The sequence below is a fragment of the Schistocerca cancellata genome, chromosome 5 (assembly GCF_023864275.1).
Source record: "Schistocerca cancellata isolate TAMUIC-IGC-003103 chromosome 5, iqSchCanc2.1, whole genome shotgun sequence".
In the NCBI taxonomy this organism is placed as follows: domain Eukaryota; kingdom Metazoa; phylum Arthropoda; class Insecta; order Orthoptera; family Acrididae; genus Schistocerca; species Schistocerca cancellata.
In genome coordinates, this window is record NC_064630.1 from 310,986,072 (window position 1) to 311,004,186 (window position 18,115).

At 41.2% G+C, this 18,115-nt stretch overlaps 1 protein-coding gene across 1 annotated transcript in view; it reads right to left on the reverse strand.

The window, feature by feature from the left end:
- The window catches only part of LOC126188510 (locomotion-related protein Hikaru genki-like), a 313,797-nt gene that overhangs the window by 131,474 nt on the left and 164,208 nt on the right, over positions 1-18,115 (reverse strand). Inside the window, exons 5-6 of the mRNA XM_049930113.1 lie at positions 10,028-10,201; positions 3,050-3,184 (exon numbers count right to left, since the gene is read on the reverse strand). Coding sequence (XP_049786070.1) covers positions 3,050-3,184; positions 10,028-10,201 — 309 coding nt within the window. The remainder of the gene's footprint in view (positions 1-3,049; positions 3,185-10,027; positions 10,202-18,115) is intronic.

An 18,115-nucleotide genomic window follows, 5' to 3' on the forward strand; every position in this document is an offset into this window, starting at 1 on the left:
TATAAATTTTATTTTCGGTAAGATCGCGCTCTTTGGTTTCCAGCTGTTGAGTGGTGCGCCGCGGCAGCAAGAGCGTTGAGACGAGTACGGGGGGAAGGGAGGGAGTGGACGCGAAGTGACTAGAGACATAGAGTGCTTCTCCATAAGACTGCGCGGTTGGATTTGTCTTTTGCTTGGTCGTAATGTGATGTACCGGGGCTCGTGGTGGTGATGTCGTTGTGCATTCTTCAGCGTGGCCTTGTTGTGAAAGATAGTTTGGTTCCATCTTCGCCTTGGTCAATGATTTACTTCTTGGCTAACTGGAAAGGCAAGCGTTTCGTAATGGGAAGTTGACAGATTATGTGTGGCAACTTCTCTCTCCATTTTTTGCAGTTGCTTCTGCATTTACTTGTGGTGCTGTTCATTGTGTGATTCATAAAGCAGCTTTACAGCTTCTTTTAAAAAGATAGAAAAGGAAAAAGAAAAAAATTTGCAGCTTATTTCCTTTTGAGTGTTATTTAAGCTGCCTGTTGATCAGAAAGAAGCTCTTTCTGTGTTATTGGGAGTAAACTATGTGCTGCCGTTTTCCTTTTTCTTCTAATATTAAAATTTCCGTTTGCTTTAGTTGTTTTCTTTCTTTCGTGCGCCGCTAATAGTCGCTGCGTCCTGGAGCACGGTCCAATTACGGTGTTCGACGCTTTGGAAATGTGTTTGTTGGTACCCGCCCGTGTATTGGGTAGAGGTAAACATGAAAACTGTAAACAATTTTGATATTAAAAGTACCAGGCCTGTATGTGCATTTGGCTATTTAAAGGAAGTTTATTTCAGCTTAGATGTTTGAGTTCCTCTGAAGCCTGGTGCTACTTCGTAGCGCAAATATTACTAGAGTGTTTGTTTTGAGTACATATTGTTGATTAGCAAGACCTCACATGGAGCATAATTATCTATTACATGAAATCGCTCTCACTCGTTTATTGTGCCGATAAGGCAACAAATTTTTAAAGTATCCTACAATTGTGCATATTATCTGCTGATAAGTATAATTACTGGCGGTCCAGCTAGTACTTAGGCCAAGACTAATTACTACATTTTTCTCTTAATTTGGCCTTTAAGGTTGTTAATGACCTATTGTCACAGTAATGATCGAAGTTAAGGTTGGCACAAATGGCTCTGAGCACTATGGGACTTAACATCTGAGGTTATCAGTCCCCTAGAACTTAGAACTACTTAAACCTAACTAACCTAAGGACATCACGCACATCTATCCCCTTGGCAGGATTAAAACCTGCGACCGTAGCGGCCGCGCGGTTCCAGATTGAAGCGCCTAAAACCGCATGGCCACACCGGCCGGCTCAAAGTTAAGGAGTAAATTTTGAAGCCGACCCTTTTCCATCATTTGTTGCTTATTTTAATCGACTTTCTTGAAACCTGCCCATTCTATTCTCTATTTCGTATCGAATCTAGTATAGAATAATTCTTATATATCAACTAATAGTCTTTTTACTGTACTACAGGTGCTCCTCGGCGTACATTTGTTATTAGAGGCTTGATAAGGATTGTACTCTTCCTGTGCTTTGGCCTATCACAGAATTGGTTTGTTTTGTAATCATGGCTGGTGATCAGTGGCTCCGTCTATTTAGACCAGCATCTTAATGTTTTGGTACAGCCAGCAAATGTATTAGAAGGGTCAGTTATCATTTCAAGCATTTTAGGCTGCGCATATTCTCCGAATTAGTATTTTTGGCCTGCTCTGTTGTCAGAACTAATTAGGAGTAAAGTGTTTTTCTAGTTTTAAAACTCATAATTTTAGGACTGTTTCTGTGGTTCTTTCATTTATTTTAATCTTAAAGGCTGCTTTTCTCCATGGATTCTTTAAGAATGTAAATTTATTTTACCGAGGCTTTATGCTGGCGGTTATTGTTCGATGTAATTTCGAGCTGCTCTAAATCTGAGGCTATCTGTTGTTCAATTGGACAGTAAAAGAAAATTTTTTTAACTTTTGATACTTTAAACATTTTATTGGCTGTGATCCAGGAACCATACGCTACTTAATTACGAAACGTATACACGCGCACTTAGATTGCACAAATTTTTTTCAGTTGACCACGGTTTCGATTGCAGTACGGCAATCTTGATCCAAATAAAAACTTACATGGAACACATGTAATCACATCATGGTTTAAGACGTCTCAACAAAAGTGCTCTCTTTAGACAGAAGTGTCATATTTTCTATTCCTGTGAAATTTCTGTTTGATGAGAGCACTTTTCCTCAGACGTTTTAAATCATGGTGTGATTACATTGGCGTTCGCTGTGGCTGAGTGGTGCTAGGCGCTTCAGTGCGGAACCGCGCTGCTGCTACGATCGCAGGTTCGATTGCTGCCTCAGACATAGATGTGTGTGATGTACTTAGGTTAGTTCGGTTTAAGTAGTTCTATGTCAAGGGGCTGATGACCTCAGATGTCCCATAGCGCTCAGAATCACATGAACCATTTTTTAGTGATTACATGCATTCCATGTATTTTTTTATTCCAATGAAGATTGCCCTAGTGCCATCGAAACCGTGGTCATTTGACAAATTATTTGCAACCAACGTGACTGTATATACGTTCCGTAATTTTTAACTTTTAGCCCATAATGTTTATTGTCAGTGCTCATAAATTGTGAGGGTGAAATAATAGGTTGTTCCTTTTAATAATGAATGATGTTTTAAATTACCCGAGATCCAGCCCTTCCATTCAATCGCATTTGCTGGCGCTAACTTAGGAGCAGTTACGAGGCTCATCAGCTAAGTAACGTCACTGTAGCTTACGTGACATTTCATACAACAAGATATTGATAATTTAATTACAGAATATTAAAAATATCAAATAAATTCTTAGTGATGTAGTAAACATATGTAGGGGATATTAAAGTACAAAAGGCATTGGGATGACTAGAGGCTCCATAGAGGAGCCAGGAAATGTACTGCAGCGAGTAGCTTGGAAACAAAATAGCACGCCAGGAAGAACACGGGGACAGGAGAGAGCGCAGCCTGGCGCAAGGCTCAGACGGGCCGCTTCCTCGTCTCACCTGCGACGTGGACAGCGATGCTGTTGGTGATGCCCCGCGGCGTGGCACACGTGTAGACGCCCGTGTCCTGCGGCTTGCTGTAGTAGATGGACAGCCGGTACTTCCACTCGCGCTCCTCCGCCGCGATCGCCCATCCTGGCAACAAGTACCACACCCCTCATGGCGTTGCTACACGGCTACAACAGGCAGTAATCATTTCTTGCTAATTAAGCTACATCTCGCGTTATACCACCAGCATCATCGACATGATCTCGGTCGATAGTGATTTGTGCGTTTACTCGTGGAATACCTGCCGCTAATGGGAAAGTATGGTCGTTTGTAATCTCGGTACTTTGTACGGGTCACATTTCCGCAGCTTTATTCCAGAAAAGTAAAGGAATTCGAAGAGCAGTTGAACGGAATTGACAGTATCTTGAAAGGACATAAGATGAACACCAACAAAAGCAAAACGAGGATAATGGAATGAGTCGAATTAAATCAGATGATGCTGAGAAAATGAGATTAGTAAATTAGACACTTACAGTAGTAAATGAGTTTTTGTATTTGGGAAAAAAATAAAGGATGATGTTCGCAGTAGGGAGGGTATAAAGTGTAGACAGGCAATGGCAAGAAAAGCGTTTCTGAAGAAGAGATGTTTGTTAACATCTAGTATAGATCTAAGCGCTAGGAAAACCTTTCCGAAAAGTATTTGTATCGAGCGTAGCCATGTATGGAAGTGGAACATGGACAATAAACAATTAAACAGTCTAGATAAGAAGGGAATAGAAGCAACATAATACTGAAGATTAGGTGGGTAGCTGGGTAGAATTGAGGAGAGGAGGAATTTGTCGTTCAACTTGACTAGAAGAAGGGATCAGTTGGTAGGATACTTTCTGAGGCATCAATGGGTCACCAATTTAGCAGTGGATCTAGTCTTGAGAGGGGGGGGGGGATGTTAAAGTCGTAGAGGGACACCAAGAGATGAATACAGTAAGCAGATGCAGAGGGAAGTAGGTTGCAGCAGTTACTCAGAGAAGAAGAGGCTTTCAGAGGATATAGTAGCACGGATAGCTGTATCAAACCAGTCGTTGCACTTAAGACCACAACAACAACAACAACATTCCAGAAAACTGGTATTGGAGCAGTGGGTCTCCCTGGTGGGAAAAAATTGTTTGGATTCCCAGGATTTGCCGGCCGGCGCTACAGTCTGGAACCGCGTGACCGCGACGGTCGCAAGTTCGAATCCTGCCTCCGGCATGGATGTGTGTGATGTCCTTAGGTTAGTTAGGTTTAAGAACTTCTAAGTTCTAGAGGACTGATGACCTCAGAAGTTAAATCCCATAGTGCTCAGACCCATTTGAACCATTCCCAGGATTTGCCTTACAACCAAGGAAAACCTCCTGTAAAACTTGGTTGAATCTGGGGATTGGGATAATTTTTTATTTATTTATTTTTTTCTGGCGAAGAGCAGATAAATATGACTGCTAGATGTGTGTACGGTAGTCAGATCGATACTAAAATGACAGTGTGCCTCGTGTAGGTTTATGTGCCTCCTCTTGTTTTCTTTACATTGTGTTATCGGTTACAAATTTAGTTACTGGCGGTGGAAATTATTTTGATAGGTCTGAAGAACCCACTCACACGTAAACTGAGGATGATCAACAGCTGTGATAGTGTGCCTAATACCAATCTTTTGCCTTTATTCCATTTCTAATAAAATTTGATTGTCATGGTTATATGATAGATAATAAAACGTACATGACTGATATTCAACAGTTTCTAAGAGCAGCGTTTGTAGTGTTGGAGTTATTGTTTATTACACAACAATATCGACCCCAACAACGTCCAGACCGCACTCACTGTCGACAATACACTTACAGTGGTTATTCCACGATTAAACTCCACCAAAGCAATAACATAAATCACGTTATTCTGGACGCAATTGTCTTTGTAGGCAACGAGGTGATTTCAGCTGGAACAGAAGTCGGTTTACAACGAGGCCCGTAATGTCTGTGAACAGAGCAAATAAGTATAATTTAAAATATCTTCACATATAAAACGAAACTGATAGAATTTAGAGTGTTTGAACCAGTTACGGGGAAAACAGCAATTATTAAAAAAGCAGTAGAACAAGTTAACTGATCTATTTATCTCCATGTTCTAAATCATCTTTCATTACAAAAAAAATCTCTATGTTGACTGCAAACAGCAAAGTATAACATTCTTTAAAAGGATACTGGTGCAATGTTATCATTAAATCGTGAACATATGGCTGACAACAGGTAGTGTAGGGCACTCTACAGTTATTAGGTCTTTTCTGCTTGTATAGTACAATTTAAAATTAGAATATACAGGGTGTTCCAAAACGATCTCTACAACTCTGATCAACTATATTTCAAGAATGTGGAAAGGCAAAAAAGTGCCGTTTGTGACATAATGTTTACAAACACCTAAAGTCTTAGTAGCAATGTTACTCACATCAATGTTTGTTCTATCTGCAGTATGCATTATACTTAAGCGATAATCCACTTCCACCAACGACCGGCCTACCATTTCCTCATAACGTGTGCAATTGCTGCTCCGAAGCGAACTCGCAATTCGTGCGGGTCACACATCGGGGTCTGGAGGACAGCTTCCAGCTTCCTTCAGAAAGCCCCAAAGAAAATAATTATATTATATATATATATATATATATATATATATATATATATATATATATATATATATATAAAATTTTATTTATATACATATACATATAAAATTATTTTCTTTGGGGCTTTCTGAAGGAAGCTGTCCACCAGACCCCGATGTGTGACTCGCACGAATTGCGAGTTCGCTTCGGAGCAGCAATTGCACACGTTATGAGGAAATGAGGAAATGCTAGGCCGGTGGTAGGTGGAAGTGGATTATCGCTTAAGTATAATGCATACTGCAGATAGCACAAACATTGATGTGAGTAACATTGCTAATAAGACTTTAGGTGTCACAAACGGCACTTTTCTACCTTTCCCCACTCCTGAAAAAAAGAATATATATATATATATATATATATATATATATATATATATATATATAACATTTTCCAGCCCATCTGAAGATGCCTTATATAAGTTAAAAAACGTCACTGGAGGATAAATAAAATATCCAGTTTTGGAACCAAGACTGTTTGTTCTTTCTTAGCAATGAGGCCATGTGACGACAGCCAGGGGGTGTGGGGGAGGGGGGAGTTGAGGTGGGCAGGGAATGGATCTCCTCTACAAGTCCGCCGACGTGGAAGTGTGCCGTTCAATGCCTTCCTAACGATTGAGGCCCTGTGACAAGGGGAGCCATCCTGCTGCAGCATAAATTCAGCCTGCAGTGATTCAACCAATAGATATTCAAACTGTTCGACTATGTACAGATTAACAGTCGAGGTTGTTCTCCCGTCTGGAAATAATAAAAACGATTCTATTACACCATCATGGAGCAGACAACACTACACGCTTACCATTGGATGTCGAGCACCATTCTGAAGCCAAAGTAGGTGTTCTCGGAATCTAAGACACTACGGTGTCTCGGTTGTCTTCCTGGACACATAACGGGAAGCCTTGCGTATGTACGTCGCCTTTTTTAGATAATGTGGATCATTGTCGCTGCATCTCAGGTGACCTGTCATCAGCTTGAAGGTCATGCTGCAACTGCAGCCTGTAGGCATGGAGTTTCAGTGTCTTGTGCTGCACCAAGTGCACCGAGGTTTGTGGTAGCTGCAACTGTCGGAACGCTTTGTGGACTTACGATAGTAGGTTGCGCGCACTGTTGCGCCCTTGCCACATCTACATCACCAGCGTTCGGACGCATAGAACCCGTCCTTTTCATGACAGTACCTATTCCTTAATCTCGTATAACACTGACCTATGGTTGGACGTGATGATGGAAAAAAAAGAAACTTCAGGTGTGTGTGAACACTATGCCGCAAACCGCACCTTCCTACCAATCCCCGTTTCTAAAACGTACGAGATCACAGTTGTACAGATCATTTTTAGAACCTTGTATATCCTTCCACTCTTACTTTGTATGACTATGGCTATTTTTAGTATTGTATCAAATGTTAATTGATGATGCAAAGAACAAATATTACAGAGAAAGTAAGAAGTAAGCAGTGTAATTGCGACACTTTTCCATAATGAAACATGAGGAGCATGTGGTAGTGGATGGAGCAAGGAAGAGAAAGACATGTAGAAAGAGGGAGAAGCAATAAACTAGGGACATTTATCTTTGGCGTTTTATTACCTACATACGACATCATGATGTCAGTAGGAAGCTATAGCAATTGTAGTATCAAACTACATTTTATAACTAGCGGAAGATGAACATTACTTAAACTACACACAGCATTGGAAGTATCAATATTGTTGTATGGATCATATTTCTGAGAACACTAGCTGGATACACATTACTTGACAGAGAGAAATATGTATCTGGAAAGATTTAAACTCATTTTATTTCAATGAAGAGAGGGTGAACTATGCACACAAACAAAAAGAGTATTCAATAGTAATGAAAGAAATCGGAACATCGAAGTCACTCCTGAAGCATAAGCTCAAAAAAAAAAGAAGGAAAATAGATTGCTGAGGATTAGATGTATGTAGCAAAATACTGAAGGACGATCTTCTTGTTGATCAGGAAGCTGATGTGGTGAAAATCCTTTGGGTACCCTATTATCTTATTGATGTATTGCCAATTTCAGAAACAAAATTTGTTATTAGTGTCAAGTGTAAAAGAAAACAGTGCAATGAAGGTGGGCAACTATAGGGTGTTTCAAAGAGATTGGTCCGATTATGGAGATATAACTTTGGGAAAATTGTTACCTTACGTATATTTTTATGTTTTTGCTTAAAAAGCAACTATAATGTTTTACAAGGGCACAACTTTTACATGTATGCACTTATGGGGTTGCACAATAAATAGAAAGTAAAAGAATACAACTCACTGCCAAGCCTAATACGGTTTAGCAATAAAGTTTCCTGACGTTTCAGAGTGGATAGATACAGGTCCTGTGAGTTTTGAAGGGAATCTTATACCATTCATCCCACAAAATAGTGGCAAGATCAGATAACGATGAAGGAAGTACATATCGATCACGCACCCTTCTCTCGAAGGTAGTACTGGCACTTGGCGAATGTCTTCGCCAGGAGAGATGTGACAATTCATCGTCGTGCTCACGAAACCAATACGGCACGATGCGAGTTGTGTGAAAAAGTGGCCCTGTTGTCTTGGGACATACCATCGCCGTACATGGTTCAAAAATGGCTCTGAGCACTATGCGACTTAACATCTGAGGTCATCAGTCGCCTAGAACTTAGAACTAATTAAACCTAACTAACCTAAGGACATCACACACATCCATGCCCGAGGCAGGATTCGAACCTGGGACCGTAGCGGTCACTCGGTTCCAGACTGTAGCGCCTAGAACCGCACGGGCCGTACATGGGATCGCCCTGATCAGCCGAAATAGTCACATAATCCTTGGTAGTAATGCAACCATGCAAACTAATCATGGGGCTTTATAGAAGCAGATAGCGCTAGAGTCATAAGCTCAGAGCCATTTTGAACTCATAACCAGTTGAAAAGGCCCTGGTGGCTAAAAACGATCGCGCTGTTGGAAGGTGAAGTCGCAGCTGAGTACCACAATTCCGGATACACTGAACCATCCAAAATGCTGCAGAAAAAGAAACTTCTTGAAACACTCTGTACCTTGTACATGATCCACAATTCTTATTCTCAGTGTTTTCGCAGATTTCGTGATTCAGTTTGTATTCCGGGGAAATATAGGAACATACGGAACAATATTGATTGTACGACTTACCTTAGAAGATGGGTCAAGGAAAGGCAAAGTTATTTTTACAGAATATGTAGATTTAAAGAAAGCTGTTGATAATGTTTACTGGAATAGTGTCTCTGAAATTCTGTAGGTAGCAGGTTGTAAAATACAGGGAACGAAAAGCTATTTACACCTTGTACAGAAACCTGACGACAGTTGTAACAGCCGAGGGGCACGTAAGGGAGGCATTGGTTGAGTTGGGAATGAGATTGGGTTGTAGCCTATCCCTGACTTTATTCAGTTTGTACACTGAACAAACAGTGATGAAAACAAAAGAAAAAGTTGTAGTAAGAATTAAAGATTAAGGAAAATAAATAAAATCGTTGAGGCTTGAAGGTGACATTGTAATTTGTCCGAGAAAGGAAAGGACATGCAACAGCAGTTGAACAGAATGGACAGTGTCTAGAAAAGAGGATATAAGACGAACATCAACAAAAGGAAATCGAGGATAATGGAATGTGGTCGAATTAAATCAAGTGATGCTGAGGCAGTTAGATTAGGAAAGGAGACAGTGTAGTAGATGCGTTTTGTTATTTGGAGAGCAAACTAACTGATGGCCGAAGTGGACAGGATATAAAAGGTAGACTAGCAATGGGAAGGAAAACGTTTCTGAGGGAAAGAAATTTGTTAATATTAAATTGAGATGTAAGTGTTGGGAAGTCCTTTCTGAAGGTATTTTTCTGAAGCGCAGCCTTGTATGGAACTGAAAAATGGACGATTAGCAGTTGAAATAAGAAGAGATTAGAAACTTCCGAAATGTGTTGCTACAGAAGAAATCTAATATTCGATAGGTAGATCACTTTATTAATAAGAAGAAACTGAACAGGACTAGGGAGAAAAGAAATTCATGGTCAACTTGTTTAATAGAAGGCATAGGTTGATAGGATACATTTTGAGACATCAGGAGTTCACCAGCTTAGTATCTGACAGGATTATAGGGAGCGCAAATCGTAAAGGAAGCCCAAGAGGAGAATACAGTCAGCAGGTTCATGAGAATGCAGGCTGCAGTAATTATTCGGATTTAAAGAGGCTTGCACAGGATAGAGTAACACTGAGAGCTGCATTAAACCAGTCTTCCGACTGAAGGCCACAAAGTAACACATGCATTGAGGGTACGCCTCATCGAGTAGTCTACCTACCTGTGAGGTACTGCCGGAACGTCGGCGTCCACGTCCACTCGGGGTTGCCGAGCTTCCGCGAGAAGAGGCACTCCAGGTGCAGCGTCGTGCCCGGGAAGACCGCCACCGCGCCAGACGGCTCCATCGAGGCAGCTCCCGCTGGCGTCTTCACCAGGATCGTCGGCGGCGCGTACTCTGCAATCACCAAACCAATCATCACAGATTTTCTGAAAGGAATCACCTCCCACGAGTCACTCGAGACGAATGCTTCTCTACATTAACAACCTTGATATGAAATATCGTTGTTGACAAACTCTGCACGTAGCAATTATTATGCAAGTCAAATATGCAGCCCGAAGTTTCTTAGCCGTGCGCGCCCCAGTTTTCTGTCGCGTCCAGCGAATATCGATAGCTGCAGCAGTTCTTTTCATGTCTTCGGCCGTTGACTAGCAACTAGATCACGCCGTCCAGTTAGGTGGCGGTCCGGTGCACGGTCGCGCTCTGATCTAAGTCTGTGTGCTGGCTGGCTTGTAGAGGCAGCTGAATTGACTGACTGGCGGAGCCCGTTGCTATTGCAGAGCCGCGTTGCCAGCGCCATATTTTCTCTGGCGATGTACCTCTGAGAACATAAGAAGTGGCGGCCTGCCACGTGTTCGTTGCTGTCAGTCAGGGATCTCGAGTCGAGCAGCATACAGCCTTATATCCTTCCGACGTTAACAGCAGCATAAAATTATCTTATTTCCTCAAAGCGGTGCAGATGTTATTGGTAAGCGTCGCCTTTGTCATTAAGTGAAGGGTTGTGTCCGTTTCTCAAAGTTCATTCCTTTTCGGCTTCATGGTCAAGTGGGCATTGTGCTATCTGGCCGTAATGTGTGGCCGTTCAGGTTGTGAAATGTTTTTTCTGCTGTGCTTGTTGGAACCACGCTGAGTCGTTGGGAGACTGTCCAATTATGTAAATCTCATGTTAAGCGCAGAGGGTGATCGACTATCATGATTTATGTAACGTCTGGTTTTTTATGATATTTGTGTGATGTGTTCACAAGTAACAATTTGTATTTAATTTCTGTTTTTAAATCTCCTGTAAAGAACGCTATTGCCGCGATCGTTATACCCTATGAAAGGTCTATTGTTTTTTGTCTAGCCAGTGTCCCTATTTCTCTTAGAGGGTTACTCTTTTATTTAACGTCCGATGGTAGTGCTTTAGTGGACGGCTGTCATTTTCTGTTTCAGGAGTGCACCAAGCTGGTACTGGCACTATCTGAGCGTAGCACGTGTGATGTTGCACTCATATTCTTCTATTCCGTTTAATGCTTCTACAGGGCAGTTGTTATGACCTGTGCCAGTATGTCGACCGGTGATCGATATTTACCAAAATTTCACTACTAAAACCTGTTTCATTTTGTTTTCACCTTTTTTTAAATATATTCTTTAAGGTATTTAATATACTAGCTTTTGAGAGTAGCAAGTGTATTAATGAAGTTAGTTATGTTCCAGGCGATACTTAGTATCAACATCATCAGTGGATGTTACTTGTATGATACCGTATTCTGTCTGTGCCAAATAAGTCTTACTCATTTTCACGATGCATTTTGATGCGCTGAAAGGCATTAGCTCATTAGGTACGTCTCTTCATCGATTTGCTTATCTGCCTAGCTGAGTAAATGATACGTCATGTTATAATTGGGTGATTACTTGTTTTACTTTATCCATTTCGCTTAAGATGGTAGTTGTGCTATAAACTGGCCATGTTTGTCTGGTCTCTTTGTTTTTGGTGTAATCCTTTAGCCATTCCCATGTATAACATTCTAAAGTTTTACTTCTTGATTGACTAGAAGTTCTTGTGGGCTGGTATGTGGTGTAATTCTGTTATTAAGTTGCTACGAAAAGTTTCGCCTTCATCATCCCTAATTGTGTTGCCAATGTTTTATGAATTTTACTATTCATGGGTGCTTTTTTCATTCATATTTGCTCCTGTTAACGTAAAGATTATACATTTGAGCTTCGTCACGGTTAACTCTGATAAATTTCTAACGCTGATTCAATTGTGAATTCTGTAAAGGCGAAAACTGAGGAATTGTGGGTAATATATACATCCAAGTAAACTGTATTGGAAGCTTTTAAATTTAACTTCCTCTTTCACGCTATTTCTGGTGCATTGTAGTTTACAGGTAAAAAAAAAACTGTAATCACTTTTCTTAAATGTGTTCCTGTCCTCACTTGTTTATGTTATGTATTTGAGCGCTAATAAGTTTGTCGAACTGTATTGTCATTATCTGGGTTGTTAGTCAAGTGGATATTCAAGAGTTAAGAGTACGCTAACATGCTTTCTTCTCCTCACTTGGTGTTAACCATTTCAGACGTGAATTTCTTGTGGAGTAATGGAACATAATGCGCTGATGCTCTTAGGTGCTTTTTTTAATGATTTTACAAGTAAGGGTTAGATAAATATAGGCACCAGTTTTTAAAATATAGCTCGTATACAAACATGTGCACTGAATATCAATCAACACTGAAATCATTGTAGACCACAAAACTATTTTCATATTGTGCAGCCCTCATATAAAGCGTACTTCGTTTACTAACATTACAGCGTTTTTTCACACACAAAGCGTCCATTGCGATACATCCGTTCTTATTACAGGCTGATATATAGGCTTCGGAATAGCGTGCTGGCTGTGATGGCGTACAGCATAGGAAGCACAAACTGTATAGAAAGGGATCTTCCTGTCTCTTCAGTCTAACGGGTTGTTTACCTGCATAATTCCAAACAGAATCGGTCCTGACGTCCAAGTTCCACCAGTAAATTAAGTGTTACGTAATCTTTATTTGAGCTACCGACGAATACGTGAAGGTTTTATTCGTTATCCGTATTGTGGTTGAATTCCGATCAAGAACAACTGCCAAGATGAGAAACATAGAAGTAGATATCCTCGGTGCAGCAAAGCACCTTAAATCACTTAATAAAGGCAAGACCTCCAGCCCAGATTGTGTAACAGTCACGTTCCTTTTAGAGTACGCTGATACAATAGCTCCATAGGTAGCAATTATATACAACCGCTCGCTCATAGGAAGTTCAGTACTGAAAGACTGGAAAATTTCTCGCACCAATACCCAAAAAGGGAAATCGGAGTAATCCGCTGAATTACAGACCCAAATCACTAACGTCAATTTGCAGTAGGGTTTTGGAACATATACTAAGTTACAACATGAAGTACCTCGAAAGAAAACGATTTATTAACACATAGTCAGCAGGGATCCGAAAACATCGTTCTTGTGAAACACAAAAAAGTCTTTATAGTCATGAAATAAAGAGTGCTATCCACAGAGGATGGCAAATTGATTCCGTATTTTTAGATATCCAGAAGGCTTTCGACACCGTTCCTCACAAGCGCCTACTAACCAAAAGTGCGTGCCAATGAAACTGGGTTCCTCAGTTGTGCGACTGGATTCGTGATATCCTGTCAGAAAGTTCACAGTTGGTAGTACTAGACGAGAAGTCATCGAGTAAAACAAAAGTAATATCCAGCTTTATGCTATTAGACCTCTATCGTTCCTGATCTACGTACAGAAAAAATTTTTGCATCACCTCGGTTCCGAGAGTTCTGAAACTTTTACAGATAACTGGAATAGAGATCGACATAAACCTCATTTCTGCCCTTTTTATTCCTCGTGAAAACATCGAGGTCATCGGTCTCATAGGATTAGGGAAGGACGGGGAAGGAAGTCGGTCATGCCCTTTCGAAGGAGCCACCCAGGCATTTGCCTGGCGCGATTTAGGGAATTCACGGAAAACGTAAATCAGGAGGGCCGGACGGGGGATGAAACCGTCGTCCTCCCGAATGCGAGTCCAGTGTGCTAGCCACTGCGCCACCTCGCTCGTTAGATCCTGTCTCTCTGTATCTCCTCCATGTCCGAACAACATCGCTTTCGTACACTCCCAGACTTCTGGAGACTTCCGTTGTAGAGAGCCCTTCCTGACATAAAGTAACAATGTGGACTCGATCGAACAGCGGTATTGACCGTCTAGTTGAACTACAGGCAACAAGAGCTGTGTACCTCCTTCCTGGTGGAATGACTAGGACTGATCGGCTGTCGGACCCTCTCCGTCTAATAGGCGCTGTTCACGCATGGCTGTTTAGATATTTGGGCCAGTTTAGTGAAATCTCTGAGCAGCCAAAGGGACTGTGTCTGTGATACAATATCCGCAGTCAACGTCTGTCTTCAGGAGTTCCGTGAATCGGAGTGATACCAAACATTTTTTGATGTGTGTAAGTCAACGTCATAGGAGACAATCTGAATAACCGTGTTGGAGTTTTTGCAGATGATTCTGTCATTTACTGTCTTGTAAAGTCATTAGATGACCAAAACTAAAATCAAAATGATTTAGATAAGTTATCTGTATGGTGCGAAAGGTAGCAATTGATCCTGAGTAAAGTAAAGTGTGAAGTTATTCACATGAGTACTAAAAGAAATCCGCTAAATTTCGATTACGCGATAAGTCACACGAATCTTAAAGCTGTAAATACTTAGGGGTTAAAATTAAAAATAACGTAAAATTGAACAATCACATAGATAATGTTGTGGGCAAAGCAAACCAAAGACTGCGATTCTTTGGCAGAACACTTAGAAGGTGTAACAGGTCTACTAAAGAGAATGCTTACACAATGCTTGTCCACCCTATTCTGGAGTATTGCTGCGCGGTGTGGGATCCGCATCAGGTGGGACTGACGGATGACATCGAGAAAGTTCAAGGAAGGGCGGCTCGTTTTGTACTATCGCGAAATAGGGGAGATGGCGCCACAGACGTGGCACGTGAATTCGAGTGTCAATCATTAAAACAAAGGCTTTTTTCATTGCCACGGGTCTTCTAATGAAATTTCTATCACAGTTTTCTCCTCCGATTGCGAAAACATTCTGTTGGCACCCACCAACATAGGGAGAAACGATCATCACGATAAAATAAGAGAAATCAGGGCACGCAGAGAAAAATTTAATTGCTCGATTTTCTCGCGCGCCTTATGAGAGTGGAACGGTAGAGAGGCAGGATGAAGGTGGTTCACGGAACCTTCTGCCTGATTCTTTATTTCGAATAGCAGATTAATCACGTACATGTAGATGTAGATATTTCTTACCAGTTACTGGATCGTGTGTTAATAAATTACATCTGTGTAAAATTGTTTATATTCTCCGAAAATGCTTCAGATGGCTCTGAGCAAATCTGAAGTCATAAGTCCCCTACATCCTAGAACTACTTAAACCTAGCTAACCTAAGAACATCACACACATTCATGCCAGAGGTAGGATTCGACCGTAGCAGTCGTGCGGTTCCGGACTGAAGCGCCTAGAGCCGCTCGGCCACCACAGCTGGCTATATTCTCTGACCCGGTAAATTTCCATCGTCTGCCTTCCCCTCCAAACCCGCTTCCTGCCGTTACTCTTTTCACTACCCATTGTTTCTCCATTGTAATCACTTTTGGACAAATTTTTCCTGACATTTCATTTTCCAATGCAAGGAGGTGCGGGACGTGCAGGGTTATTCGTAAGTACCTCCAGAATTTCAGAAGACTGCTTATAAATCACACAACGTGCAAAAAACAGATGTCAGTGGACAGACCATTTCACCAGGATTTTAGTTCACATCGCAGGTTCCCAGTGTGGGAGCTGGTTATGAATCAGCAAACATCATAGACACAAATCGTCCAGCAAGGAGCGAAAGCAGCCCGCTTTCCAAAACTGTTGATTAGATTGCTTATCTGCTAGCGCCAGCTAGCTCTATGCGACAGCATGGACGGAGCGGAGCAGAAGATTAACAATTAAATTGAAGATAGTACAACCTATAAGTGCATGCTGTAATTAAAGTAATTTCACTACAAACCAGTAGCAGACTTATGTTTAACAGTGCGACTCTTACACATAGCAGTAATATGCAGCGAATTCCAACCTATTCTCCGATAACCATCGTGAGACACATGCGTCTCAGTGGTAATGAAAATGTTAACTTACTGTTAAAACAAGTTAATTGAACGTCGGGATGCGTTAAATAAGAAGAAAAGCAACTGAGGGAAAAACCACATGCTCGTTATATCAACATTTCATTTGTGAATAAATAGCCTAACAGCTGAGGGAAGTTGCATACTCAGCATTTCAATAAATCTGTAGGAAAGGTCTGCTGTATCTTGTACGTGTGCCTCCTCTAGGACTCATCAAGCGGATTTCGGCTGGTGATAAATGTCATGTCGTTACGCAAAGTTTAGATAGAGCTTACCCAAACAATACCGTTCATTGAGAGTATCACGTGGCGTCCGGCAATAGTAGCCCTTTGGCGGCTTGAGCGAGGCATATCATCGACAGTTCCTGTCTCTCCGTATCTCCTCCAGGTCCGGAAAACATCGCTTTGGTTCACTCCGAGATGCCTTCCCTTGTTGAGGGCCATTCCTGGCACAAAGTAACAATGCGGATGTGCAACCAGCAGCGGCGTTTGAAGTGGAGTTCTCCATTCCTTCTCGACAGTGGTCTCTCGAATCAATAAAGTCATCAAACTTCTGACTGTCTTGATGCCCTCAACACGAATTCCTTCTGCGTAGCAAACTCTTCATCTGTGATTAACCCTTACAACTGACGTCCTCAGCCATTTCCTAGATTTATTCCAGTCTACAAATATGTCTTCCTCTACAGTTTCTACCCTCTACAGCTCCCTCTAGTATCATGGAAATCATTCAGTGATGTCTTAACAGATGTCTACCGTCCTGTTCCTCCTTCTTGTCAATGTTTTCCGTGTATTCCTTCCGTCGCCGGTACTGCCGAGAACCTCCTCCTTCCTTACTTTATCAGTCCACCTAATTTTCAACATTCTTCTGTAGCACCAAATCCGAAATGCTTCGATGCTCTTATGTTCCGGAATTTTCCTCTTTCTTATGTTCCGGACTTTTCCACACTCCATTTTTCACTATCCATATATTGCTGTGGTCCAAACGTTCATTCTCAGAAATTTCTTCCTCAAATTAAGACCTATTTTCGATACTAGAGGTATTCTCTGGGCCTGGAATGCTCGTTTGCCAGTGCTACTTTGCTTTTCACGTCTAGTGCTATTTCACGGCCAAGGAAGCAGAATTCCTTAACTTCGTCTACTTTGTGATCCCCACTTCTGATTTTAAGTGTCTCGCTGTTCTCATTTCCGCTACTTCTCAATATTTTTGTCTTTCTTCGATTTACTCTAAATCCATACTGTACTTATTAGACTGATCATTTCACTGAAAGTATCTTGTAACTCTTCTTCACTTTCACCGAAGATGTCATCAGCGAATCTTAACATTGATATTCTTACACCCTGAATTTTAATCCCACTCTTGAAACTTTCTTTTATTTCTGCGTCCTACATCCATTTTTAATCCGTGCACTTCGTTGTTGGTAGTCCCCTCCTATTATTCCCTCTTGGAACTTGTAAAGTATACTATCCGTCTTTCCCTATAGCTTAGTCCTGTTTTTCTCAGGACTTCGAACATCTACCTCCATTTTAAATTGTTCACTGCTTCTTTCAGGTCAACAAATCCTATGAACATGTCTTGATTTTTCTCAAGTCTTACTTCCATTATTAACCACAACATCACGATTGCATCGATGCTGTTTTTACACTTGGTAAATCGACACTCATCGTCATCTAGAACTTCCCCAATATTATTTTCCATTCTTCTGCATAATATTCTTGTCAGCAACTTGAATTCATGAGCTGTTAAGCTGCATGTGCGATACCGTCTTAATTGTCGCCTCTTGTAATGTTGGGAATCTTGTGGATGATGCTTTCCCAAAAGTCTTTTGCACTGCAATTACCGTCATTGTACCTTCGTCTTTCTCTCAAACTTCTGTGACTGTCCTATTTAGAGATATCCATTTTTCTTCAAGTAAACTTCCTACCGAGCTGTTCATTATGGCAATATCTATAGCCCTAGAGAACCTCAATCATATCTATTCATTCCCTAGTACTTTCGTATTCTACTTCTTTGTGCACTGATTATTCCTAACTAGTCTCCTAAGTCCAGCCTGCTCTTCATCATCATCAAATTTTCATCGAAGTTTATATCTGCTCCTGGGTACGCCTTATAATCCAATATC